The sequence below is a fragment of the Eurypyga helias genome, unplaced genomic scaffold (genome assembly GCF_000690775.1).
Source record: "Eurypyga helias isolate BGI_N326 unplaced genomic scaffold, ASM69077v1 scaffold12642, whole genome shotgun sequence".
In the NCBI taxonomy this organism is placed as follows: domain Eukaryota; kingdom Metazoa; phylum Chordata; class Aves; order Eurypygiformes; family Eurypygidae; genus Eurypyga; species Eurypyga helias.
This window is the reverse complement of record NW_010234118.1, coordinates 3,572-31,570: the sequence shown is the minus strand read 5'-3', so window position 1 is coordinate 31,570 and position 27,999 is coordinate 3,572. Positions and strand designations below refer to the sequence as shown.

At 38.9% G+C, this 27,999-nt stretch overlaps 1 protein-coding gene across 1 annotated transcript; it reads left to right on the top strand.

The window, feature by feature from the left end:
• Window positions 1-281: 281 nt before the first annotated feature.
• On the top strand, window positions 282-27,999 carry ZFAT (zinc finger and AT hook domain containing; the record flags this gene model as incomplete). The annotated part of the gene is made up of 10 exons (XM_010161951.1): window positions 282-312; window positions 521-668; window positions 940-2,162; window positions 2,206-2,382; window positions 4,380-4,612; window positions 13,193-13,280; window positions 17,393-17,542; window positions 19,413-19,586; window positions 24,661-24,749; window positions 27,861-27,999. Coding segments are annotated over exons 1-10 (2,452 nt in total), but the record flags the coding sequence as incomplete, so codon positions are not given.

The following is a 27,999-nucleotide window of genomic DNA, read 5'->3' as shown; positions in this document are numbered from 1 at the left end:
AGAACGTATTCTTTTATTCTGTGGTTAGGGTGGTATGCCCCAAAATAAAAGCAGTGAAATCTGTGTTTAAGGAAAAGATGGGCAGACTTTTAAATACAGGCTAAACAATGTCTTTTCCCCATCCTTATTTGTGGAACTGATTAAACAGCTTGGCTGATGTTTTCAAAGAATGTAGTATGAGGCAGAAACAGAAAAATTACAATTTCGTTTTGAAAAGTTACAATTTTTTAAAGGTGGAAGTATTTGGATGTAGGATCTTATAACAGCAGGCATCAAGCACCATGAATAACCCTCAGAACCAGCAGTCCTGGTGTATGATTTAAGGAGATCGGTGGTGTAAGTGCTGATGTCTTCTGGAAGTTTATCCCTCATTTTATGCACATGCGTTTAACAACAGAAACTGAAATAATTGAACTAATGATTACAGAGTTGAATGTTTTGTTTACACTTGTATATTATACACAGTGCACCTTTTAATATGACATTTTTAATGAGCGTTTTTTGGTTTTGCTTTTAGGAGCCACAAAAATTGTTCCTGTTGAGGCTGCTCCCCAAGAAAGTGAACCCACAACACCTGAGGCAGCAGTTCAAGACCCATCACAACGAAGAGGGTATCAAGAATATGCCATTCAGCAAACCCCATATGAACAGGCGATGAAATCAAGCAGGTAATTTTAAAGTACTTATATTTGTGTTCATGCAAAATACGAATGAAATGTTTCCATATGCATCTGAAGTATTTCATGAGCCATTTAAATAAAGCCACAGCTGACAATAACCTGTGCATAAGTTGTAGAATTTAAAAAGCCTGTGGAGAATAACATTTTAAAATAAATGAGGGTAAATATTTCTATCCATTAGGAGTAGCTAGAGAAATTTTGACATATTATGTTACCACGTTTCAATGTTGTAAATATAACTGGTTTGTTTTTTTTTTAGGTTGGGTCCCACTCAGCTGAAGATTTTTACATGTGAATACTGTAACAAGGTGTTCAAATTTAAACACTCCCTCCAAGCACATTTGAGGATTCACACCAATGAAAAGCCTTACAAGTGTTCACACTGCAGTTACGCCAGTGCAATCAAAGCCAACCTGAACGTTCACATGCGGAAGCATACAGGGGAGAAGTTTAGCTGCGATTATTGTGCGTTCACTTGTCTCAGCAAAGGCCATCTCAAAGTCCATATTGAAAGAGTTCATAAGAAAATTAAGCAGCATTGTCGCTTCTGCAAAAAGAAGTACTCCGATGTTAAAAATTTGATCAAGCATATCAAGGAAACACATGACCTTCAAGATAAAAAGGTGAAGGATGTTTTCGATGAGCTTCGCTTGATGACACGGGAGGGCAAAAGACAACTCCTTTACGACTGTCATATTTGTGAACGCAAATTCAAAAATGAACTTGATCGAGACCGTCACATGCTTGTTCACGGTGATGAAAGACCCTTTGCTTGTGAGCTCTGTGGTCATGGAGCCACTAAATACCAAGCCCTTGAGCTTCATGTTCGAAAGCACCCATTTGTGTATGTGTGTTCTGTGTGCCTGAAGAAATTTGTCAGTTCTGTAAGACTCCGCGCTCACATCAAAGATGTGCACGCAGATATGCAGGAGAATTCTGTTTTTAACAGTTCTATCAATCAGAGTTTCTGCCTTCTTGAGCCCGGAGGTGATATCCAGCCAGAAGCCCTTGGTGAACAGCTAGCACGGTGTGCAGATGAATTGACTGTCATGAGTACTGATGCTATTAACACAGCACAACCATCTGCTTCTGACAGTGAATCAACAGCTGCAGATGTAAACCATAATGGTCAACATAATGGCGTCTTAAAAATCGATACGATCCCTTCCTTAGAATTTGAAAATCCTCTGGTGGAGAATGTAACAGAGGCTCTGTGTGAGACCACAGACTTAGCAGTCCCAAACATTGAATCCTGTGTCGCATCAGATTGCTTTCTGCAGAAAAATGGTACTTCTGGACCAGATGAGTTAAAACTTTCTCCTGCAAATGAAGAGGAAGTTAATCACTGCAGTTCTGTAAGCGAGCAGGGTGAAGAAATTCAGCTTTTGCTGTCTGAAGACAAAAGTTTAAATCCGAGTCAGAACAACGCAATGACTGAGAACCTTTCAGTCTCTGAAGAGACAAATCAATCTGCTCCTTCTAGTGAATCAGAAACAAGCAATCTGCCAATTCTTTTCTTTGCCAGCACCTGAAGCTAATGCAGCCGTCGGCCCGCAGGGAGCCCCTTCTAATACATCCGACAGTGGGAGTGGAGCTGTGGCCTTTATGCAGATCTTGGATAGCTTGCAGAAGAGACAAATGAACACAGAGTTGTGTGAGAGGATAAGGAAGGTTTATGGAGACTTAGAATGTGAATATTGTGGTAAGGAGTGTTGTTTGGTGGTTTTAAATGTTATGTAGTGGGCCATCTTTTTCCTTCTCCTCTGGTTTACAGTGTTTGATATATTTGTGTAGCCTTATAGCAGTGTTAATTTAGTAGCTCAGTATGGATTCTGAGGTCCAGTGAGATTTACTTTTTGCTATATAAATAGTGTGAAGTTACTCAAACCTCACCAAAAAAACACTAGGGGAATATAGTAAAGCAGTGCTTTGCTGGGCTCAGTTTTCTGTTGATGTGGAGTTTAGATAGATTATTTTTATCCACCTGCCTCTTCCCACCTCATAACTTCCATTGTGGCCAATCACTGCAGTTTTAGGCATGTGATGTGCATTAGTCGGTCTAGGCATTAATGCTTAAGCTTCTGTGGTGGGTAGACCCTGGCTGGAGGCCAGGTGCCCAGCAAACTCACTCTATCGCCCCCCTCCTCAGCTGGGCAGGGGAGAGGAAATACGATGAAAGGCTCGTGGGTTGACATAAGGACAGGGAGAGGTCATTCAGCAACTACCATCATGGGGAAAACAGACTCAACTTGGAGAAGACATCAATTTAATTTATCACCAATGAAATCAAATTAAGAAGAGAACTAAAATCAAATCTTAAAACATCTACCCCCATCCCTCCCTTCTTCCTGGGCTCAAATTCACTCTCGATTTTCTCTGCCTCCTCCCCACGAGTGGCGCAGGGGACAGGTAAGGGGGATTATGGTCAGTTCAACACACATTGTCTCTGCTGCTCAGGGGGAGGACTCCTCACACTCTTCCCCTGCTCCAGTGTGGGGTCCTCCCCATGCTGCAGGGGGGTCTCTGCTCCCCCGTGACCCTCCATGGCTGCAGGGCACAGCCTGCCCTCTCACCACGGGCTGCAGGGGAACCTCTGCTCCGGGCACCTCCTCCTGCCTTTCTGCACTGACCTGCGTGTCTGCAGAGTTGTTCCTCTTACCTCTCTCTCTCCCAACTGCAAAATTGTCTGCTTCCATTTTCTTTTTTTTTCACCCTTTTTAAACATGTTGTGCCAGAGGCCTTATGACTGCGATTGTCTTGGCCTTGGCCAGCAGCGGGTCCATCTTGGAGCCAGATGCATTGACTCTGTCAGGCACAAGGGAGGCTTCTGGCAGCTTCTCACAGAAACTGCCGCTGTAGCCCCCCCCGCTACCAAACCTTGACACAAACCCAATACAGCTTCTTTATCAGCTTAGTATAAAATTCAGAGCCTTTTTCATACACTGTGAGAGGGTGTATGATAATATAAATTCTGTGCAATAGATACATATATACGGGCCTATTTCTGTGACTTGTTTTGAAACTATTTTTGAAAGGAAAATTTTCATTACATAGTATCAGGTCAAGGCTGTTCTGATTGTAATTGTTTTTTTAAATTTATGAAAATGGGAATAATGCACCATTCCCATTGTTCTAATTAAAAAGTTGTGTTTGCATAACTGGAAAGGAAACAAATTGGGATTTATCTTGTAGTCTGATTCCTTTCCCTTCTGAAGAATGAGAAGTTTGGAAAAAAATTGTTTCTGAAACATGGTAACATTGTACATCAGATGAATTGCTATGCACTTTTTGGTGCAATTACGTCAGAAAGGCTTTTAGGAAGGAGTAGCATGAAAGGAAATAACAAAAAAAATTTTGAGAATCTCTTTTATACAGTTGTGTTTGGATTATTTGTAAAGGAGAACAGATTTAGAGGATTTTCTCACTAGGAAAAAAATCACTGATAACGAAGTTATACTTGTTATGCTGTGTCAGGACATATGGCACATGACACAATCCTTTTAGTCGAAAGTGTTTTTTGTAAACATATTTTCAGTAGTGGAGGGTCTTTATGACAAGTTCTTATTAAAGACAAAAGGGACAGGATTCAAACAGTGTGTTTTGCCCTGGAAGAAAATTGGGTTTTGGAATTGGCTGTATTAGAATTTTCAATAACAGCAGTTTAGAAATTACTTTTTTCATGTCTAATTTTATTTTCAGGCAAATTGTTTTGGTACCAAGTGCATTATGACATGCATGTTCGGACGCATACTCGAGAACATTTATATTACTGCTCCCAGTGCAATTATTCTTCTATCACCAAAAACTGCCTTAAGCGTCACGTCATTCAGAAACACAGTAATATTTTGCTGAAATGTCCCACAGAACATTGTGACTACTCTACTCCAGATAAATACAAGCTCCAGGCACATCTTAAAGTTCACACGGACCTGGTAAGTACAAACAAAATGATGTGTTTGCCTACATTCAGTGTCATCATCATAGTATTTGGCATCATGTGGCCATAAAATGTATTAGGAGACATAGGTAAGAGTTCGTACTTGAATGCTCTCTGCATAATTCTGTGTAGGGAGTACATGAGTTAAAGCAAGTAGATATTCGGTCCTTCTTGTAGCAGTTTTCAGTAGAGTATGTCTGTGTCCATTGTTTCCCTTTCGTTTTCCCAGTATTCTTAGATTCTTTGTGTTTTGAGAGTAAAATGAAGCTGGTACTGTTGTTACTTTACTTTGTTCTATGGACCTGAATTCCCCTCCTACATAAATAGTTGAGTATAGTAAAATGAAAATATGTTCCTCTCTTAATTACTATAAACAGAAGAAGTTGTTGAAAAGAAATACTTCTTTTTCCTAATAGCTCCAACTAGTTGTAGCCAACCCTTTTGAACATCTATAATTTTCTATTGTGGTTACAAAGATGAAGAGATCACGTTTTAAAGGCTCCTATCTTATTCAGTAAACCTTTCAGCTCTGAATGCCACTGTGTTAAAGACAGGGCTGGTTTCCTTAAACAGGCCCTGTTATGTGTTTTCACTGAGACGATGCAAGGGCCTGCATGCCTGACGGGAAGCCCTCTTTGTGCAAGACAGTGCTTTGTGACCTTGATCTGATCCAACATTATAACATGAATAATCTTTTGAGGAAAAATGTTTTCTGCATCAACCCTGCTTGCATTTGTTTCAAAAGTATGTTTTTAAAAATATATTACAGTATTCAGAATAAGAAGTATTTTAAAAACAAGGAATGAGATTTTTATTTTTCATTGTTGACTAAGTTTCTTTCTTAGAAGCAAAATTATTTACGTGCTTTTTTTTAAGTAAAAACAATTTTAAGATTAAGAAAAAACAATTACCTTCTTTATATTAGTTTTTTTCTCAGTTTTTCTTGTTGCTGTCTTACTATTTTGCATGAGTGGCCCAAATAGGTTAAGCTATTGTCAGAAAAAGTCTGCACACCATGGACTTCTTTTCCTACCACGTGGCAGGATCTTCCTGCTTGAAAGGTATAATTGATCTGGGACATTCTAGACTTGTGTGTACCTAAAGAGTTTACAATGTGCATACAGTAACAAAGTATGTGAATAAAGGTAAGTTCATCCTCATTCCAAATTGACTTCTGTGTTTGGCAAGAGCCAGCTGTCCAGGAATAATGTTTTTATTCGACTTTTAACTGTAGTCTTTCCTGAAGGTCATCAGGAGTGCTTAGCTGGAGCGTATTCATACAATTTTATGTGAAGATTCTGGTATTGGAGTAAAGTTTAGGATTCCATAAAATATCTGGCAAGCATGCTATTTGTAATTAAAAAGTCTTGATTGATATGCCAGAAAATTGTTATGAACTATGTCCTTGCAGTTTGGGTTTTTAATAATTTATGCAGTAAAATACTTCCAAAAGACAATTTTATCCTTCACCTGAATTTATTTTTATTCTTACTCCAGCAGAGGATAAAAGAATGCCAGTTCTGTAATAGCAACACTCAGTCTTCTGTCCTTTAAGAACAAGGAAATACTCACACAGATGGTCCTTTCTTCATTCTTTAAACGTTGTTGTTTCCACTATCATTGTCTTGTAAATAAGTCTTACAGACCCTTTATAAAATTCACCACATGTGACACATTTCTTCTGATCACATGAGAAAGCAACATCACCACTCAAGCTACTGTGATAAATTTGTTGTCATACTTCCTTTTGCTAGTGAAATCTGATGTTTCAATTAAGGATTCATGGTAATTTTTCCCCCAGATGTGCACAATTTCTGCATAGGTACTTTAAAAATCTTTTAATATATAGTGGTTTTAGGTCATCTTCTGCAGTCAGCAGGTGGGCTCTTGACCAGTATTTTCAGCAGCTGAAGTTACCTTAAAGGTGTTTGTAACAGAACAACGTTGCCTTCTACTCTTGTTAAGTACTAATCTTCTGTAGAATCATAAAATGCTTTGGGTTGGAAGGGACCTTAAAGATCACCTAGTTCCAACCCCCCTGCCATGGGCAGGGACACCTTCCACTAGACCAGGTTGTTCCAAGCCTCATCCAGCCTGGCCTTGAACACTTCCAGGGATGGGGCATCCACAGCTTCTCTGGGCAACCTCTTCCAGTGCCTCACCACCCTCTCTGTGAAGAACTTCTTCCTGATACCTAATCTAAACCTCCCCACTTTCAATTTAAACCCGTTACCCCTTGTTCTGTCACTACAGGCCCTTGTAAAAAGTCCCCCCCAGCTTCCTTGTAGCCCCTTCAGGTACTGGAAGGCTGCAATAAGGTCTCCCTGGAGCCTTCTCTTCTCCAGGCTGAACAAGCCCAACTCTCAAAGCCTTTCGTCATAGGAGAGGTGCTCCAGCCCTCTGAGCATCTTCGTGGCCTCCTCTGGACTCACTCCAACCAGTCAGTATCCTTCTGATGTTGAGGGCTCCATAGCTGGAGGCAGCACTCCAGGTGGGGTCTCAGCAGAGCAGAGTACAGGGGCAGAATCCCCTCTCTCGACCTGCTGGTCACGCTTCTCCTGATACAGCCCAGGATACGGTTGGCTTTCTGGGCTGCAGGACAGCCTAGAAAGCTCTGAAGCTGCAGGACACCTTTAAAAAGCTGAACAAAACAAGTGATATAAGAAGAAACTTTCTTCCCCACTTTGTCTGCCAATTCTGTAGTATTTTAAACAGAATCTGAATTTGTTATGGAAAAAATTTGTTATACAGAAAGCTCACATAATAGACACTCTTCTAGGCTGCTTTTGAATTTATTATATTTAAAATGTCCATCTTATGGCAAAAATCTGAGTAAATGATGTCTTAGACTACTTCAGAAAAACAAGCCTAAAATTAGATATCCTATATCCTTTTGTAAGTACCTGTTTTTCAAGTGTGATGAGTGTCCGACAGCTCCCACCAGGAGGATCAGTTTTATGATACTAAATAGAACTTAGAAAATGCATTTCATAATTAAAAACAGTGTGACAGCAAGGTCTTTCAGAATTATCCGTACTGATGCTTATTGTCAAATATATTTGAATATTTAAATGGATTGAAAAATTAATGTATTAGAATTTACTCAGTAACTAAACCTGGCACTTCTCATACTGGCCTTTGTGCCCACTGCTTGGTGTATTTACTTAATCCGTACCTCACTGAACAGGACTAAACTACTGTAACGAACTATGCACAGTTAAATGTGGAAATCTAGTTTAATGTTAATTTAAGTTTGAAAAATCAATACTTAATAATATGAAAAATTAAAGTTTCCTCCAAGGTAGTCGATATCAAAATCTCGGTTCAGTTTATGTGTGAATGCATGTCTTCATTACCCTTTTGCCGGCAGCTTTTCAACTGGATCCTTGTCTTATTTGGTGAACAGGATAAATGATGGTGATTAAAAAGGGCTGGAGAGGGCTGGAGCACCTCTCCTATGACGAAAGGCTGCGAGAACTGGGCTTGTTCAGCCTGGAGAAGAGGAGGCTCCGAGGAGACCTTATTGCAGTTTTCCAGTATCTGAAGGGGGCCTACAAGGGTACTGGGAGAGGGCTTTTTACAAGAGCCTGTAGTGATAGGACAAGGGGTAATGGGTATAAATTGAAATCAGGGAGGTTTAGATTAGATGTCAGGAAGAAATTCTTCACAGAGAGGGTGGTGAGGCACTGGAACAGGGTGCCCAGAGATGTTGTGGATGCCCCATCCCTAGATGTCTTCAAGGCCAGGCTGGATGTGGCTTTGAGCAACCGGGTCTAGTGGAAGGTGTCCCTGCCCATGGCAGGGGGGTTGGAACTAGATGATCTTTAAGGTCCCTTCCAACTCTAACCCTTCTATGATTCTATGAAAAAGCAGCTTACTGTTTATCTCTGTGACTCAGTCTATAGCTACCTATTTTATTCTCTATGCACCCTCCAAATCTTGTACTGAGTTTGGGATCATTTATTCCTGTGGGGATGATGATGGGGAATGTGTATGTGCTGCCTGTTGCCTCAGTATTGGCTACACGTTGTTACAGGGAAGTGTTTTACTTTTGAAGTCGTGGAATTGAAGCTCAGCTTGATTTAAAACCAAAATTTTGTATAACTTCTCTGATTTTCAGTACTTATCTTTTTTGTCTAAGGCTTGTGTAGGTTTTTTTGACAATTCTTGGCACTTATGGAGTAATTCAGAAGTTCAAACCATGATACACATGAATCACTTCAAGGTCATACTTCCTAGGGAAGGGGTGGGCAATTTAGAATGACTTTAGAATAACTTATAGTTATTAATGATGTAGTAGTAAAAATTAGAGACTGGTTGTGAAACTAAATAATGCTGATGTAGGTACCAGATTTTGTTTACAACCTCCAGTGAGTTCTACAATACCCGGTATGCTAGGCAGATATTGTGGTTTAATCCCAGCCAGTAACCAAATACCAAACAGCTGCTCGTTCACCTTTCCCCTCCCACAGTGGGATGAGGAGGAGAATCAGAGGAAAAGAGAAGGAAATTCTTGGGTTGAGATAAGAACAACTTAATAATTGGAAATAAATGAAATAAAATAATTCTATCAATAATTCTAATAATAGCAATAATACTAACAGTACCAACAACAGTAATGCTAATATTACTACTAATAATGTGTAATGAAAATAATATTACCACTACGACCACTAATATATAATGGAAATAATGGAAAAGAAAACAAATGATACAACTGCTCACCACTCGCTGACTGATGCCCAGCCACTCCGCAAGAAGCCAGAGCCAGAGGGCCGGAGCTGAAGAGAGCGCGAGAGCCAGAGCCCAAGAGCCACGCCCAGAGCGAGAGAGAGAGTGATTGAGGTCCCCAGCTTATAACTGAGCATGACATCTTATGGAATGGAATACCCCTTTTGTCAGTCTGGGTCAGCAGTCCTGGCTGTGTCCCCCTCCCAGCTTGTAGAGAAGAAGCAGGCAACACCGGTGCAGTATCAGAAACTGAAAAAGTCATGGACTTCATATAAACATTGCTCAGCAATAAATAAAAATGCTAGCATGTTATCAGTGTTCTTCTCAGTATAACCAAAACATAGCCTTATATTAGCTGCTGTAAAGAAAATTAACTCTTATCCCAACTAAAGCCAGCACAGCAGATAAACGTCACGGAAGAGATTTGTCTTCGAAATAATTTTAAATCTAGATACATAATCGATACTCCAAGATCAGTACTTCTCTGAAACTGGAGTTCAGACCCAGAACGACCACTTGCTCTTAGGTGCGTACATGTGCATCCACGTACATTTCTGGGTGTAAATGATTCTTGTCTCTGGAAGGGTGCTGGAAATGTCATTATGCTGCTGACCTTTTGTGTAATAGTGGAGTTAGAGCTTTCCATAGGGAGTGAGATACCTGAGCTCCGATTGCCTATTTCCCCTTCCTGGGGAGTGTTCATTTTCAGACCGTCACTGGTCTAGCTGTGGTACCTGTGCCTCTGGAGCAGTGCCACTGTGTGGTCAACAATGCAAGGTACTGGAGAGGGAAGGAATTGACCAAAAAATGTATGTTCCAGTGATTGGGCACTCAGTTAAAGAATGGCTTTTGTTCTTGGTCCCTGCTTCCATAATGGATATCAGCTAGTGGTTATTTCACAAAAAATACTTAAGCAGTACTATATGCAGGTATTTTGTGAGCTGTAATTTTTGCTGCTTGGCAGAGTTCATAAAAGGCTGCCTAACCATTTGCAGATTTTTCTGTAGCCTCCTTCACGCGTGTGCACGCCTGCCTCCTGGGTACATCGGATCCTTTTAGCCAGGTCACATTTTAGTAGGGCATCAGCTTAATTAGGGAATCTTTTAGGAAAATTTTGATTTGAACATTATGACAACTGTGGTGAAGATTTCTGAAAGTCTTTGCTCCTAGGATGTGTGACTCGGAGGCCTAATTCTGTTCCTTAGGCATGAGAATTACATTTCTCTTGAGCTGAGTCGATGGAGCAGGCTTTGGCTTTCTATTCCGCCATGAAATTTTACAGTCAAATGTTGTGTTAATTGAGTTGTGTGAACTTTTGCTGGAAATGCTCTCAGAGTACCAGTATTAAGGAAAGCTTTGTTTTATTTCCTGCTCGTAATATCATGCCCCTAGTACTAAAAGCAGGGGAATGGGTTGTTGATTTCTGTAACATATTTGTCTAATTTGGCCCCAAAGAGTTTTTATTATGGCCGTGGTCTTAATTTTACACTATTAATGAAGTTGATAACAAAGTCATCGGTTCACCCAGTCTCTTTTGAAATCAGTGGCAGAATTGCTGTATAGATCATGTAATACATGATCATATGTATTCTATGTGTGTTCTTAAGAGACCATGTTTGTGTCATCAGAATGTCTCTTTATGGATGAGTGCAATAGAATTCCTCCCAATGTTTCTGATGTTCTGCAGTGTAGGTCATATTTCGTCCTGTTTGATTCATTAAATAAACTTCGTAGTGCTCACTTCAAATGCTGCGTATACAAAGGCTTTTCATTTCTCTTTTCATGGCTGCATATTAGTACACCTACCCCTTGAATTGTCTTGAAATACACGCCTTAGAGAAACAAAATTCTCTTCAGGGAGCTGTAAATTGGTAATGCAATTTATATGCTTTCTTAGCACAATTTTAATTCATTTATAGTAGAGAAAGGCATTAGGATTCCTGTGTAAGTGGCCTTATTTTATAATGAAACATAGCACAAACAAGAAAATGCTATGATAGTATTAAACTAAGTTTTTCACTGGGTTTAAGAATATTTATGGACCTAATTCATTCCTGATTTGTGGAATGTAAACAGTGCTTTCACTTTGAGAGCTAACTTTTATCTTGGAATTATTTTAAGTTTCTTATATTTTCTCAAGTTGGCTAATAGGGGCATTAAGCCAATCTGAGGAAGTGTGGATGTGACGGAAATTTAAGTAGTTGTTTGGACTATGCAGCTGATCTGTAGCAAAGGTAGATCCAGCTCGCTTGATACTTTGCTTCTGTTTGTGTCCTTAAAAAAAACCCTCCAAGGCATTTAAAAGGCAGGCACACTGATAAGGCATAGGATAAATAACCTTTATCTTACCAGAACAAACTTGCATGCTAGGAATGAGCTGAAGGTATCACTGCAGCTTCAGTCCGAGTCCTTCCAAGCATCTCTTGTCGCCAGGGACAAGGGCTCTCTGAAGAGCTGCAGCTGTGATGGGGAGACCCTCTCTGGGGCTCTGGGTGCTGTGAAATACTTCCTTTGCAACAGAGGATTTCTTAAAGGCTGATTTTGAGAGGGATGGGGTTACACTGAAGGACTAGCACTGTCACAAGCTCTCAGGGCAGTGACAGAAGCACACTTAAACATTCAAACCTAATAATGTAAGCTCCAGGAGTCTGGGGCACTGACCTGGACAAACAACAGTGAAAGGTTTGGCTTCAGCTGGATGCTTTCTTTGGGAGACTGGAGCTTGACAGATACACTGGGAAGGGACAGAAGCGCAATCTGTTACACTGCAGAAATGTAGCCACTTTTGGAGATCATTTACTGCAGAACGTGTAATAGATATTTTTCTAACTGCTTGAAGAAAGCTGTTTGGATTATTTTGTTACTGGAAAAATTCTGTTCCCGTTGTCATGTGGAAAGGTACATTCTTGGTGCCCATACTTCCATGTTGCTCCATAGCTCTTGATGCTTTTATGCATTTACTGATGGTTTTGCTTTTTTCTCTCAGGCAGAGGCTTATATCCTTGCCTTCCTGAAGAATACTAGCAAGAATGGAAAGTTAACACAGTTACAGCATTTCACTTGAAGTAGTGTGTGTGGAGTGGAGTGGTTTGGGTTTTGGTTTTTTTTTTATTTAACGTTATGAAACAGCAAGGTGTATTTGTCCTAGTGTTCTAGGAAGAAATACAGGAAGAAATTGCATCAAAACTTTCCAGTTCAACTTGTTTGATGGTGTTAAATCTTTTATAACATCAGTGACACTGATAAAAGCCAGAGTAGTCTCAAAGTTTTTAAATCCAAATAATAGAATAATACGTTATTGATAATACATAAGATGCTGAATATTTATTAAATGGTTGGAAATGCAGACACTGAATAAGTAATGGCATCCGTCATTGTTAACTCTTCTGCTCGATTTCAGGCCATTAAGTAGTATTATAAATACACATACTGGTGGATGTCTTGAGAATAATGAGATCTGATCCTTAGGTTTCAGATGGGCAGACTTGTGAAAAAAATGGAAAAACCCTGAATATTACTGCTTGTATCAAATACGTTTTGTTCTGTGACTTGATCTTTCGACTTTTGATTCTTTAAAGTCAGTCAGAAGATAATGCTTACATTTATTGTGCATTTTCTCATGTGCTATAACTTGGAGCTCTTCATTCATGAGGATTAATGATGTGCTTAGAATGCGTTAATATTTCTCCTTCACTTATTTCACTATAAATATATTCATTTTTTCCTTAAAAACTGAACCTTCAATTATAACTTTGTTGAGAACCATGTATTTCTGAATAATGACTGTAGTGATTACACCAATGGACTGATAATACAATCTTCCTTTCTTTCTTTTTCACTTAAGGATAAAAAGAGTTATTCCTGTCCTGTGTGTGAGAAGTCATTTTCTGAAGATCGACTTATAAAATCTCACATCAAGACAAATCACCCTGGTAAGAAAAAAATCAAGGAAAATTTCTGTCTGTTGCAATAAATGAATAAAGGTTTAGAGTGAGCAGTGTAATGTGATTACATTCTAGAGAAAGAGAAGATTCTATGTCTAATTTAACTGGTTTAGAGTAAGAATTGTATTGGGTTTGCAGATGTTAGAATTTAGAGTGAAAAAAGCTATTGTTCCAGCTTCTGTGTTGTGGAGGTAATAGTGCTGAGAAATGAAGAACTCATTTCTGAAAGAGGACCTAGGTGAATTCAAATTAGGCACTGGGAAGTTTGGAATTAGACATATAGACATTCTCTAACAACCCATGAGACATGAAATTTCCATCGGCCATAGATAAACTGATGGAACTGCGTTTATTGCCCATTATTTTGACTGTAGGTAATTCACATGAATGCAGAGGTCCCTGAGCTGACTATGCCGGCTCAGTTAGTCAGTGGCTGGACTTCACCTCCAGGACCAGCCAAAGTCTGCAGCAGGGCTGTTACCCAAACCAGCTGGGATATAGTGTGACCAGGGTTAAGCTGGAGCTGACAAGCCTGGCTGGATCCAAGCTAACCACTGCAGTCCATTCAAACTCTGTTTATACCTTGCATTCTACTGCCCTAATTTATCACTGCAAGTGCAACATAAAACAAATGCAGAAAGTCCCTGGAATGCCCCATCCCTGGAAGTGTTCAAGGCCAGGCTGAATGAGGCTTTGAGCAACCTGGTCTAGTGGAAGGTGTCCCTGCTCATGGCAGGGGGGTTGGAACTGGATGATCTTTAATGTCCCTTCCAACCCAAACGATTCTATGATTCTGTGAAGTCAGTGTGCTGTGCCTGAGTACACGATCCTTCCTCAAATCCTGAGAACTCACTCCCAAAGTGCCCAAGTGACTGCTTCAAGGACTGATTTAAAACTGACTGATGTGAACTGAGTATGGAATCATTATCCATCGAGCGGTCCATCCGTCAAATCCATGTCTCCCCAGTTTAGAGACAAGGATATAGTGTGGGACAGTATTGAAGACTTTGTACTTCAATAGTAGAGCCAAGTTGTGCACTAGTGTGTCTGTGATTTCCTCCTATGTGTCTGTATTATGTTGGATAGAAAGGCCCAGGGCTGCTGTGGATGAAGGACAGTTAGTTGACTGCATTGGGCAATATTCTTTAATTAACTAATTTTCAGTGTTACTTATCACCTGACATAATTTGATATTAAGAAGGAAAAGACCAGCCATGCTCAAATTGAATTTGGGAAAGGAAAAATCCAATTGAAATGATGTAACTTCTCTTTGTCAGAAATACAGCATACTAGGTAAAGCAGTAGTTCCTTATCCTCCTGCTGCCACTAGATAGTGCTAGACCCGTGTTTTAAACAATTTCCTTCACTTCACTTTTGACTAACTCCCACTTCAGCTCTTTAGTTACCAAACCTTGTTATTTGCAGACCACTGTACAACAGTGTGGTTGGAGGGCTTGTTGTACATCAGAAGACAGGTCTGATGCAGCAAATTGAGATGAGGGAAGGCTTCTGTGCTGTTCTGTAGTCAGGAGGTATGTCACGCAGTAAGCACAGAAATTGAATCTTAAGAGCTGTGCCTATGAAGCCTGTGTTCTGTCTCAGCCAGGGAGTGTAGGAGACCTCCCTAAATAATGTGATCGGTGAACCAGCAGTACATTATTTACTGTGCCATTTACAGGTTGCCATTGGTCTGCACTGATCCATTGTCGGCTGAGTTATTCGTGCATACTGTGTCTAGGGTCCGGAAATACCAGTTAACTCTGGATCCCTAACATGCTAAACTCATGCATTTAAATACTTCTGAACAATTCGTTTGGTATCTGAATCCCTCTAGAAGTAGAGTGTATTTTTTTTGATCCAGGAAAGTGGGTTCTTTTAAAATCTGGGTTATAATAGAGATAAGGTTAAGAAAGAAAATCACATCCTATTATTTTGTCTCCTCATTTTTAATTCACATTTTGTAGGCGAATAGAACTTACAGGCAAAATACCAGATTTATTAGATATATCTCCATGGTACTAAAGAAATACTACATCTAAGATATGCCTTTGCAGTAGCTATGCAACAACAGTGTTTTAAGATAGGGAGAAGAATTAATGCACAAATCTTTTTCCTGTGCATGCTGTTCTTGTAATAAGGAGGAAATCCTTTATTCGTACAATGTACTTAATTACAAGCCGAATAAATGTGAGAGGTATGATGGTATAAACTATCAAGTACTGCAGTGGAACGAGTGCAGTTGTTTTTTAAAATGTAGCTGAAAAAGGATAAAGATGAAAGGAAAAATGGATACTATTAAAAGGAATTGAATTTTAAAACGACACATCAAAAATTAATTTAAACTGAAACCCTTTCATATTTATCATTAAAATTCTATTTCTGGAGCTCCCCTCTCCTTCTTTTCTTAATATCATTCAGCATGACCCCTCTTTTGTCTCTTCTATTTCATTAAGTAGAAAGTATGAAATAAAACTTCTTCCCCTTCCAGGTGTGCAGAGAATAGGAGTTGAATTCTGGTCCCATGAATGCAGTGGGACAAAAATCTCTGTAGGCTTGGGTAGAGCAGTATTTCAGACCAAAGGGGTAGGAGAGCTTGGCTTTATTGCCAAATGATGTGGGTACTTGGCAGTGAAGGAATTGTCTTGGATTCTGGTCCCAGCTCTCAGAATTAGCTACCTTTTTGTCCACTGTCTGTCTGATTTAATATGATATTTGTTAATAGTCCCGAGACATGAGAGGTGTCAGCTTTCACAGATCCTTACTGAGCAGACATACCAGCCTGCAGTCCTGAGTGAAGGATTTAAGACATAGAAGACAGATGAGGTCTCAGATTTCTGTCGGTATTTTTCTTTTTTGTGTACTTTAGAACATATCTCTGCTCAGTTCATGGGCTTTTATATTTCCCTTTTGAGGTTGTTTTCCTTGTGCATATGAGTTCAGGCAGATTTTTTGATTCTACTCTGGGACCAATCATGAGGGTACGAGGTATGACGGTTCATATTTGGTAAAAATATAAGTTTAGACTATAAGTTTCAAATTTTTAAGATTTTGTGTGTAATAAGTCATTAACTTTCATGTTAATGTTTAGAACATGTTTGGTCATGTGATATTCAGCATTTTATACATCTGAAATACATTGATTAATTTTTAAAAGCATTTGGCAATGTTTTAATTTTGTATTTTTGGGATATTTTAATTTAAACTTCATTATTTTGGGCATAATTTTTAAAACCAAACTGTTAGCTCCTATGAAGGAAAAACTTAGAGAGTTGAGTGTGTTTAGCTTGAATAAGCAGGGGCTAGGAGAGTGGTCTTAATTGCTGTCTTCAGCTATCTAATAGGAAATTAAAGAGAAGACAGAGACAGAATCATATTGGAATTGTACAGTGACAGGACATGAGTTGAAGCAGGGAGATTCTGATTAGATATTAGGAAAATTATTTTTACTGTAAAGGTGGTGAAACACTGGAATGGGCCAAGAGAGTTTGTGGAATCTCCACCCTTGGATATGTTCAGAACAGGACTGAATATGACCCTGAGCAACTTGATGTAACTTTGAAGTTGGAATTCCAAAGCTGGCCCCGTTTGGAGCAGGTGACCTTAGAGATACCTTCCAAATGCATTTATTCTGTGAGTCTGCTTTTTCCTTTAAGGTTTCTGATTATCAGGCATTCTGATCATTATAGTTGTGGTTGAAGTGTTCAGAACCTGAGCATCTGGAAATCTGGGGTGAAATCTTGAATGAAGTCTTTTGAAAATATTGAAGGAAGAAAGTGCCAAATTAGCTTATTGGGAAAGTTCATAGTTGGAAAATGATTTCTAAGCCAGTGGCACACCCAAGATTTTTTTTGTATATTTAAAATACTTTCTTTTAACCAGGCAGTGGAGTCATTGAGTACCCAGATCAGGAGGGAAAGGATGGAAATCCTGAAGGAAAAAAGGTCCTTATGCTATTTGCTCAGGTCTTATCTGAGTGGCAGTAGGGGAAGTAGAGCTTCTAAAAAGTTGGAGTGAATCAGTATCTAGCTCTTCAGTATTACTTATAGATCAAATTCCCTCATGTGCTTCTGTTTTTTTACTACCTTTTACTTTTCTTTCAGAGGTGTCAATGACTACTATTTCTGAGATTCTTGGCAGAAGAGTTCAGTTGAAAGGACTTATCGGCAAACGAGCTGTGAAATGTCCCTACTGTGATTTTTATTTTATGAAGAATGGATCAGACCTTCAACGTCATATTTGGGCTCATGAAGGTAGAACTCTGGTTTTAAGGTTTTGTGCATATAATCAGTCTTGTATTCTGCAGAAGCTTTGCTGACATAAAAAGGGATTCACATTTATTGCTATGCGTAAATCAAGAACTTAAGGTACAGTTAAGGTGTAGTTTGATGGATTCTGGATTGCATATGGAACTGCACACTCATGCACAGACAGCTTAAATGTTTTATAAAATGAGTTTCTCATTAATTTTTTTCCCAAAACTCATTCATAAATATCTATAAAGTGTCCTATAATAAGTGTGAGTAAGGAGGAGTGAATTAAATACATGCCCAGTATCTTAAAAGAAGTCATTTTCTTGACTTCTCATGAATAACTTCTGCTCCTTTCACATTTGTCCAAAAAATCTTGATCTGCAAATCTATTAGTAAAACAATTGAAATCCAGTTGCTTTGATGTATATGTATAAATTCTGTGTGTATTTTAATCAAATCATGCTGAGCGTGACAGCTAGCTGACACGGACAGAAACAGCGATGAAAATCACGTAAGATAATGCTGATCATATCTATGACATTTTAGTTAGAAATTCCAGTAGTGTGGCAACACACAGGCTCAAAATCCCTTGAATTTAAAATGTATGGCCATTAAAATCTTGTTTCTGTGCAGCCTGTCTATTCATATAACAGATGGAAGACCACTGATATGCTATTTAGTCCATTAATAATCTATGGAATGGATTGTCTGTGGTCTTTGAGCATTATTTTGGATTCTTTAGCCATCCCTCTGCATAAAAGGGATGATAGGATTAGGTACTCCTGCTGATACTCTGGTTCCAAAATATTTGTGTCCATGCAGATAGTTCAGGCATTTGTACCATTACTGTATATTTGTTTGAATGCCTTAACCGTGAGCTTACCTGCCTGGGTGCTGTAGTAGTGGTCCTCTCCAGTAGCCTTCACTCCATTAAGGTAATGCAAAACTGTAGGCTTAGAGCAATTGCTTGTGTATTCCATAGGTAAGTTTGTTTTTGCTAGTGAGAAAGCTTGGAACCCATCTCATCTAACTAGTGGGAGAAAAAGGTGAATAGAAATTTATTCCAAAATCAAAGTGAGCAATCAAGTCTTCTTAAAGTAGGCTATAATTCCTCATGCTTGTAAATCTAGTTTTAAGGTCATGAATATCAATCTAAAACTGCCAGAGCATCATGAAACTGTTGAACTACTCTGCCAGTTCAGATTTATTCAATTTTACTTTGAAGGATTTACTTTGTTCCTCTAGACCTTCTGCTAGATGACATACTGTGAGTCTTTATTGCATGCTTTCGACTGATTGAAAGAAGTGAAATTGTAAGTGCTTGCATCTTGCTGAGGGGAAAAAAAACGTACCACTGTGTGAGTTGTTAGCAAATCTGATGCTAATTAACAATAAAACATAGCTTTGCACATTTAACTTATTAAGTACCTAATGAACCAGTCCTAAGTTAGGTTTTTTCATTATTGTAGTAAAGAGAGAATGATAGTTAACAGAAGAGTTTCAGAGGGAGATTCCATTTTTATACCAGCTTAGGCAGTCTGGATTCTACATTTAAATGAAAGATGGACATACCAAGACCAAAATATTGATATGTGCTTGGTTACTCAGTATGTGGGTTCAATAGGGTAGTATTTCATTCTGAAAGAATCCCTCTATTCTCTTAGTAAGTTAAATGATGCTGTCAGGAGGTCGGTATCATTTACAGAGAAGCTACAGATGAAATTTCTGAAATGTAGATATTCAAAGTTTAAAATTTTGACCTTGTTGTCTGTGTTGCTCACACCATCTGAAACGTCTTTCAAACAAATGTCCACCCTCTCATCGAAAGGTACAGCTTGTTTGTTTCAGTGTGTGTATTTTTTTATTTTAGGTGTCAAACCCTTCAAATGTTCTCTCTGTGACTATGCCACTCGCAGCAAGAGTAACTTGAAAGCACACATGAATCGTCACAGCACTGAGAAAACACACCTTTGTGATATGTGTGGGAAAAAATTCAAATCAAAAGGCACTTTGAAGAGCCATAAACTCCTTCATACTGCTGATGGTAGGTGCATGCTTATTAAGTCCATGTTTATTTTAGGGTAATAAATGCTGTCTGTTCTATAGAACCTCATTAACAAGCATTTTTCAGTTGAACACTAAGTGCTGCTTGCAAATTTTGTTTATTCCCAGGAGACACTGTGAAATAATTCATCACTTTGCAAAATTAATTTCTGTGAAAGCAAGACAGCTGGCTCTGGAAAAATTTATAATTCTGAAATTTTGGGTTGGCCTTATATCCCACTTATGGAGAACTCAACAGAAATAGTTGACCTCAATAGAAATTTGAAAACACAGATAGTTCCATGGTGAAGTCTCTTACCACTTCTTTTTGTGAGAATATTGTTGGGAGTTGCCAAATCCAGTAGCCCAACAGAGGCAAAGCTGATGCATTTCTGTGTCGCCAGGTCTAGTCAGTGGAAAGACTGAGCACACATGCAGACCATGCATTTGCCTCATGATTTTAGTATTTCTGTGATTATATCAGGAGAAAGAGAGATGCAAATCAAGAAAAATACCATCTTCTATTTCAAGATTTGGGATGCAACAATACTTTATTCCTCTGTGATTATCAGTGAAGTAAATGATTTGGTAAGATAACTTGTACAGACTTTATGACTTAGTAGCTTGATCTTTGTTACTCATGCAACCTTGTGAAAACTCATTCCACTCTTTATTTACCGTATCCTGTAAATTCTTTGTTAAATATTTTTGCCTGTTTATTAGCATTGTCTTTCAATACAAAGCGCATATGCTCTGTTACTTCTTAAGAATGTATGTGAAGTTTTTGTGTCAAATATATGATTTATTTTTATGTGTGCTCATATCTGTACGTATAATACTAGTGAAAGGCATGATCCTTTTCACATTGATATGAAATCTCCTTCTATGCAAGGTGACCCACTTAGTGGACAAGGCAAAGGCTGTGGATGTTGTCTACTTAGACTTTAGTAAAGCCTTTGACACCATTTCCCACAGCATCCACCTGGAGAAACTGGCAGCTCATGGCTTGGACAGGCATACCATTTGCTGGGTAAAAAACTGGCTGGTTGGCTGGGCCCAGAGAGTTGTGGTGAATGGAGTTAAATCCAGTTGGCGGCCGGTCACATGTGTGTTCCCCAGGGCTCAGTACTGGGGACAGTTCTCTCTGATATCTTTACCAATTACATGGATGAGGGGATTGAGTGCACCCCCAGTCAATTTGCAGACGACACCAAATTGAACAGGAGTGTTGATCTGTCCGAGGGTAGGAAGGCTCTGCAGAGAGTTCTGGACAGGCTGGATCAATGGGCTGAGGCCAACTGTATGAGGTTCAACAAGGCTGGAGCACCTCTGCTATGGGGACAGGCTGAGAGAGTTGGGCTTGTTCAGCCTGGAGAAGAGAAGGCTCTGGGGAGACCTTATTGCAGCCTTCCAGTACCTGACGTTGCTGTAATGTTACTAAGGCTACTGTAGTATTACCTTGAGTCAGTAAATCACTCACTATTCAAAAAGTACCTTACAGTATTTTCAAATAACTTGGTCAGCAACAAGCAGGTGGTGCACATACCTCTAAACTTCATATGCAAGAATCAGTGATTCTACTTACGAAATGCAATCCTCAGTTGAATCTGGGCTGGGAGAAGGAGGTAGGTTGTATTTGAATTAAAAGGAAATTTGGAGCACATACAGCCTATAAAGAAAAAAAGGCCTCTCTTTAGTGCCATAAAAGAATTCCTGCACAGGGTTTATTTTCAAAACGTTTCTGTTTTGTTTTCACCATCTGGTATGTTTAAATACTGAAATTCAGCAATGGAAGTTGAATTTGGTTTTGCCTGTTAGTTCTGTTTCTTGAAGAACATATATATGTGTGTAAGTAATTATTGCAATTCAGCTGAGGCTGCTGTGAAATTTGGCAGAGTTAACAGTAGCACTACAGTTGTGCAGCAGCTAGCCTTGTCTGGATTTGGTTTAAAGGTGTGAAGTTAGTCCTAAACATTTAATTGCATGCAAGGAACTATATTCTCTTACCATTTACTGCTAGGTTGGGCTGAAACCTTGTCTCTAGAAGCAGTGTTATTTACAGGGGACTTTTTTAATCAGTTTTCAGACTGTTGTCACTTTCTGCAGTAACTGAGGTGACTGCGTTTGATGCATGTCCCTTTTTCACTGATCCAGATAAATCCAAGACTTGCTCTCTGTTGCCTTGCTTTTTGCACTTCCAGGAGTGTTCCAGCCTGTGGAAAATGTGTTTTGCCATTGGCTCCAGTGGGAACAGCATCTCACTCTCTGTGGAGTCTTAAGTAATTTTCCTCACTAAGTCCACCCCAATAACCTCTTCATGCATTTCACATACTTGTGAAAAGTAAGGTAACATTTGCCACTGGGAATGTAGTGTATGATGTGTCAAGGGGCTTTCAGCCTATTGAATGCTGACGGTTTCTCATCGCCCAGTGTCCCTTTCTATGCTGACAGCACTTGTGAAGTTCTTACTAGCACACATCTACTGTTCTTCAGTTACTTCACAGATAAATGAATTAATTTGTGAATCAATGCTTTGCTGTTTATGAGTCTGGTCTTCCTGACTTATGAATCCAGGTGATTTTTGTTAAAATATCAGCCCTGGAAGGTCAAGTGGAATATAAAGTAGTTTTCTGTCTGCTTTATTCTTCTCCAGAAGACAAGTTTTCTCAAGAGTGGCATGATAGAAAACAGTTCTGTAGTCCAGGTTTATTACTATTTGTGGTTAGAAATAAACCCGAAAACCTGGATTTCATTTTTTTAATTAGATACCAGAAATTGTCTTAAGGTTTCTCTTAGCTGTCTTTTATGGAAACTTCCACACTCTATAAAATGCTTGTAACTTTTTTGAGCAAGGTCCAGAATCTAAAGAAACCTGATCTCTTCAGGGTAATACAGAATATTCTGTATTGTACTTCTTCATCCTTCCTTTTGGTTCTTTTGCTTTTGGGATTTTTTTATCACATACTTATTCCATGTCAGTCAAATACAGTTTGCCAGCCATGGGCATTTAATACCGGAGTACAGTCTTTATGAATTTGGTACACCTTGCAATTTGGCTGGAGGTAGCAGGACTGTTAGACTTTTAAAGCTGAAATGTGGAGAAAGTGCATATGAAACCCAGAGAATAAAAAGAAGAAAAGTGTGTTATTTTAAATAATAAAGGGAAAAAAAATATATATATATATTTGGGAGAGAGAGTGCTTCGAAGGGAAAGTAAGCGAAGCCTACAGAATGGCAGTGTGGTTTGGAGTTTCACGCTTTGCAAAGACGTAAACAGCAACAGATGTTTCTCGAAAATGTCAAGAGAGAATTCATTCCTTTTAGAGCATCCTAAAAACGTATCAGGACAAAATCTGACCAACCTGCCTGAAGAAGGACCAGTGATTTCAGGGCCAAAAGCAGACTCTTCTGATCACGAGGTTGGATCTCTTGCAGAGTATGGGCCATACCTTAGTCTAATAATTGTGTATCACATTTCCACTGGATTGTAGTATATCTTTTTAGGAAGGGCTAAGCAGACTTGATTTAGGGGCTTCATGTGACAGGGCATCCATCTGATTTCTAAGTGAATTGTCATAGCCATTAATCATGCCCTCTGTTAAAAATATTGACTTTATTTCAGGCTGAATGTTCTGAGCATCAGCTTTCATTAGTTGAAATTCCAGTTCGTGTTCTTCAATTTTATTGTTGCTATTTCAGGTTGGAGGGTTAATACCTTCAATATTGATGCCTGCGAAAGCTCACAGGCATGTAAAGAAATATCAAGTATAATGTCACGTCTGTAGAACTTAAAGTAACACTCTTCTTTGGATGATACATTTGAACTGAAGCATTTTTTTTTTCCACAAAGCAATATATATAAATTGCATTAAGTCTGTTTAATTGCATTATGTTGATTAGAAGACCTGCTTTCAAAATGGACTTGAGTCTGCCAACTACTCAAGAGACAGTCTGTCTCAAATCTTCCAGTGACTTTTTAGGTGGAATCTGAAGGAGCAGTGTTTATGCAGATACGCACTCGTCTTTACTCCTCTTCGGATCCACTTTATGATTTTTGAAACTATGCAGAAGAGTCCAGCAGTTACTTTAACTCCAAATATTTGGAGAATATATGTGCCCAGTTACATACATATATGAATCATCACTCTCCACGAACAGGTCACAGAACCTACCCATTATCCCTAGTGTTTAGTAGCCACCAGCGTGTAAGTCACCACGTAAAGTGTGAACAACTCCCAGTACGTGCTTTCTCCTGCCTTGTGTGGCTGTATCTGGGACTTAGGGTTAGAAGAGGGATCCAGATGAGAAGAGATGACATGTCTTACAAAGAAGGCAAACTGGCATCATTCATTCTGATGTTGATGGAGCAACTTGTGCCCATTGTTTCAAAATTGTGAAAGCAGAAATGAAAGGTCAAAACACAAAACCTCTGTATTATTTGCTATTCTAATCTTATTTTCATCTATAGCATATTTTATTTCTCCCTGTATCCAGGATTAAACCAGTTATGACATTTTGAATCATTATTGGAAGAGTAGTTAGCTAAACACCTAACCAAATCTTCTGGTAAAAATAATGGGTCATGACATGCCCTACCAGAAATACATCATGAAAACTTACAGTCGAAAACCCAAGAAAACGTAAGTGTATTTGAATCATAACAATTCAGTGCTTGGGACAGAAGTAGGTAAGAACATACGGGAACATGACCAAACAACTGTTTTAAGGATTTCCAAATCTGCTTTACAGATACCAAAATAACTGTTCCTGCATTTGTAAATAATTTATTTCCTTTTTCCATTTGGGCTACACTACAGTTATTCTTTTTCTTCTTTCCCACGTGACTATCTCAGGAGCATCTAAACCATTTAACACATAATTTAAAGGTGACACTGGAACCCTTTTTTCCTCCACTGCTCTTAGCGATATTTAACCAAAATTTTGCAGAGCTGATGCCAGACGCTGGGTATTGTTCATTCCTAGCATTTGAGGAACCATCTTTTTGAGGAAAACTAATCAATAATTTTCTGAACCTAAATAGAAAAAAGTGATTCCTTTTTTTATTCCTGTTTCAGGAAAGCAGTTTAAATGTACAGTGTGTGAATATACAGCTGCCCAAAAACCACAGCTCCTACGTCATATGGAACAACATGTCTCTTTCAAGGTAAGAAAACATATATCATGCTTATCAATAAGTCATTTAGAAATACGTTGAACTTCACACAACTGCTTAAAATCAGCACATTTTCCTGTTTGGTGACAATTATAGCATTCTAACATTTTAATATTTTGGGAGTTTTGACTTTAAATTCAGACTTTTGAGATAGGGTTGCTATGTTCATGGATGGTTTGGAATTAATATCTTTACTTGCCCAAAATATATGTATATTGCAATATAAACCAAACATCATTGTTGTTTCTGACTGTCAATCCTTGAGAGAGGTAGGTACCTTAAAATAGGTACCTTAAAATATCATAGGTACCTTAAAATAGGTAAAATCTCATAGGTACCTTAAAATATCGTAGGGAAGTAGGAAAGCAAATCCCATACATCACTGTTCATTGCCCACCTTAATTTCTCTGAGTGTTTGACAGTCTAATGTACTATAGATGAGTTCATATACTTGAAGAAAATCGAAGAGAATTAATTTTAAAACACCCCATTTACCTGAAACATGTCTTGGAAGGTTTTAAAGATTGTTATGTTTTTATGAACTGTTTACATTAGAGATACAGTTTATTGTAATAAACTGTAGTATGGTTTTATTCTTAAATTTCACATTGCTTCTCGGCATGATAAGTCTGCTTGTAATGAATTGTGAAATGTTATGTTCAGGAAATAGAAATGAAACTAGTTTCTTTTTGCAGAAAAATCCAGTATGAAAATGTTCGTTTTGAACTAACATTTGATCTTGGCAATGAGCGTATTTCTTACTAAAAGCATCATACTTTTTCATATGCAACATCTTTCATTTAGCTAACAAATCATTATGCTTCTATAAAGTGTACACATCAGCCATTCTTAATAAGTACCAGTGCTACGTACCTCTTTAAAGCAGAAAGGAAGACAATCTTTTGATTCATGATTATAATTTTGGAAGACAAGATATAAGAAAGTAAAGCAGCTCATCTAGAGAGATGATATATTATGAACAAATAATTTGTCTTTCTTAAATACTGGGTTTTGCTATGGAATTACCTTTTTTAAAAGATTTTTTTCTAAATGGAAATACACTATTTTCCATTTTTAATGGCTAATGCACTCATAATGCAGTTCATAGAATCATAGAATGGTTTGGGTAGGAAGAGACCTTAAAGATCATCTAGTTCCAACCCCCTTGCCATGGGCAGGGACCCCTTCCACTAGTCCAGGTTGCTCAAAGCCTCATCCAGCCTGGCCTTGAAGACATCCAGGGATGGGGCATCCACAGCTTCTCTGGGCAGCCTGTTCCAGTGCTTCACCACCCTCGCTGTGAAGAACTTCTTCCTGATATCAATCTAAACCTCCCCACTTTCAATTTAAACCCATTACCCCTTGTCCTGTCACTACAGCCCCTTGTAAAAAGTCCCCTCCCAGCTTCCTGGGAGGCTGGAAGGCTGCAATAAGGTCTCCCCAGAGCCTTCTCTTCTCCAGGCTGAACAAGCCCAACTCTCTCAGCCTTTCATCATAGCAGAGGTGCTCCAGCCCTCTGAGCATCTTCGTGGCCTCCTCTGGACTCGCTCCAACCGGTCAATATCCTTCTGATGTTGAGGGCCCCAGAGCTGGATGCAGCACTCCAGGTGGGGTCGTTCTGACCTCAGACTCAGCTTTAGAACTGCTGACTCAGCACCTCTTTTCAGTCAGCTCTGTCAGCCTGCTTATAAGTGTGGCTATTCAGTGCATTATCAGGAGAACTGCAAAGCACTGAAACAGGTCACTCAGGAGTACTTGTCCCCTTCTAAGGAATTTAGAACTCTAAAGGAGTTGTAAAACTGTCTGTTAGTAACGTGTTGCCTCCTCTGGGACAGTTGTTCGCAAGTGTATCAAACTCAGAGGAATGTCAGTGACCTAAAGTGACCTAATGATAATTTAATCCATCATATTTCCAAGCTCCATAAATTTGCAATCCTGCTATCTAATAGCAGATAGCATACAGGACATATATGGTAGAGAGTGCTGCCAGAACACGCAGTCTGTCTCCATTATTTTCTTGAAAAATAAAACAGTTTCATCAATATAAAAGGAGAGTAACCCTCTCAGAAAAATTGAGTAGCTGAATGTTACAGGACCCTCTGAATTGTAAGACTAAGGGAATCTTAACATCACTTTTCTTCCTTATTTTTGTTGAGTGAAACCTTTAGGCTTCTAAAATAAGGTCATGACCAACAAGCTTAGGGGAATGTTCTGGTCAGCTGCAGACATTTCCCTGCTTTAAATCCATCTTCTGAATCATCAGTTTTGTTCCAGCCATTTTCTGCTAACTAGCTTAGATGAGCCTGGTTGCTGTGTATGAAACATTTTGCATCCCATTCTGAGGTACTTGACTTTTCCCCAGGGACTTTGGTCAATGTCTGTATTCTTTTCCAGGACCCTAATGGTTGTCTCAAGCTTCCTATAATTGATGTATTTCAGTCAGAAGGTTAATCTCAAGGTTAATCTCAAGGCCCAAATGCTTCTTTTCCTAAACTTTTTTCTTTAGAAATGTCTCTTCCTGGTAGTTGAAGGGAGATGAAGATTAAATTAAAGATTAATTAATTTAGTTCTCAAAACTTAGCTCACCAAATGGTCAGATGAATGCAAGTGCCAGTGAAAGGGAAGCAGCTGGGAGCATGTTGGAGAGAGAAGGAAGGGAAAGGGATCAACCCTGTCAGGTATGGTTATGTGTTAAATTAGGTTGACTGTACAGTCCTATTGTACCATCAGTTATTTTAGCTCTCTTACTCCCCCTTTTCAGACCAAAGCTCACGGCAGCTGAGTCATTTCCTTGTAGTAGAAGGTCTCCATGTGGTCAGACGTGTGATCATCAATTATGAAAACACAGTTTACTGAATTACGAAAAGTAGGTAATAATTTCATAATGTTGAGAATACTTGGTGTCTTGCACATAATAGAAAGTACCAAATTTTAGGTAATGATTAGTTACAACTTCCATCTATATTGAATTTTGGAAGGTCTCCTTGGAAGATGCCTAAACCAGAAATTAACATGGTTTCTTGGGATCAAAACTTTGCAGCTTAGACCTGTATCCTGAAGAAGTCAGGAAATAAGTTCTAAAATTTTCCTTTTTGCTCCTAGCCTTTCCGTTGTGCACATTGCCACTATTCCTGCAACATATCTGGTTCCCTGAAAAGGCATTACAACAGAAAACATCCTAACGAAGAGTATGTAAATGTAGGTTCTGGGGAGCCTGCAGCAGAAGCCCTTATCCAGCAAG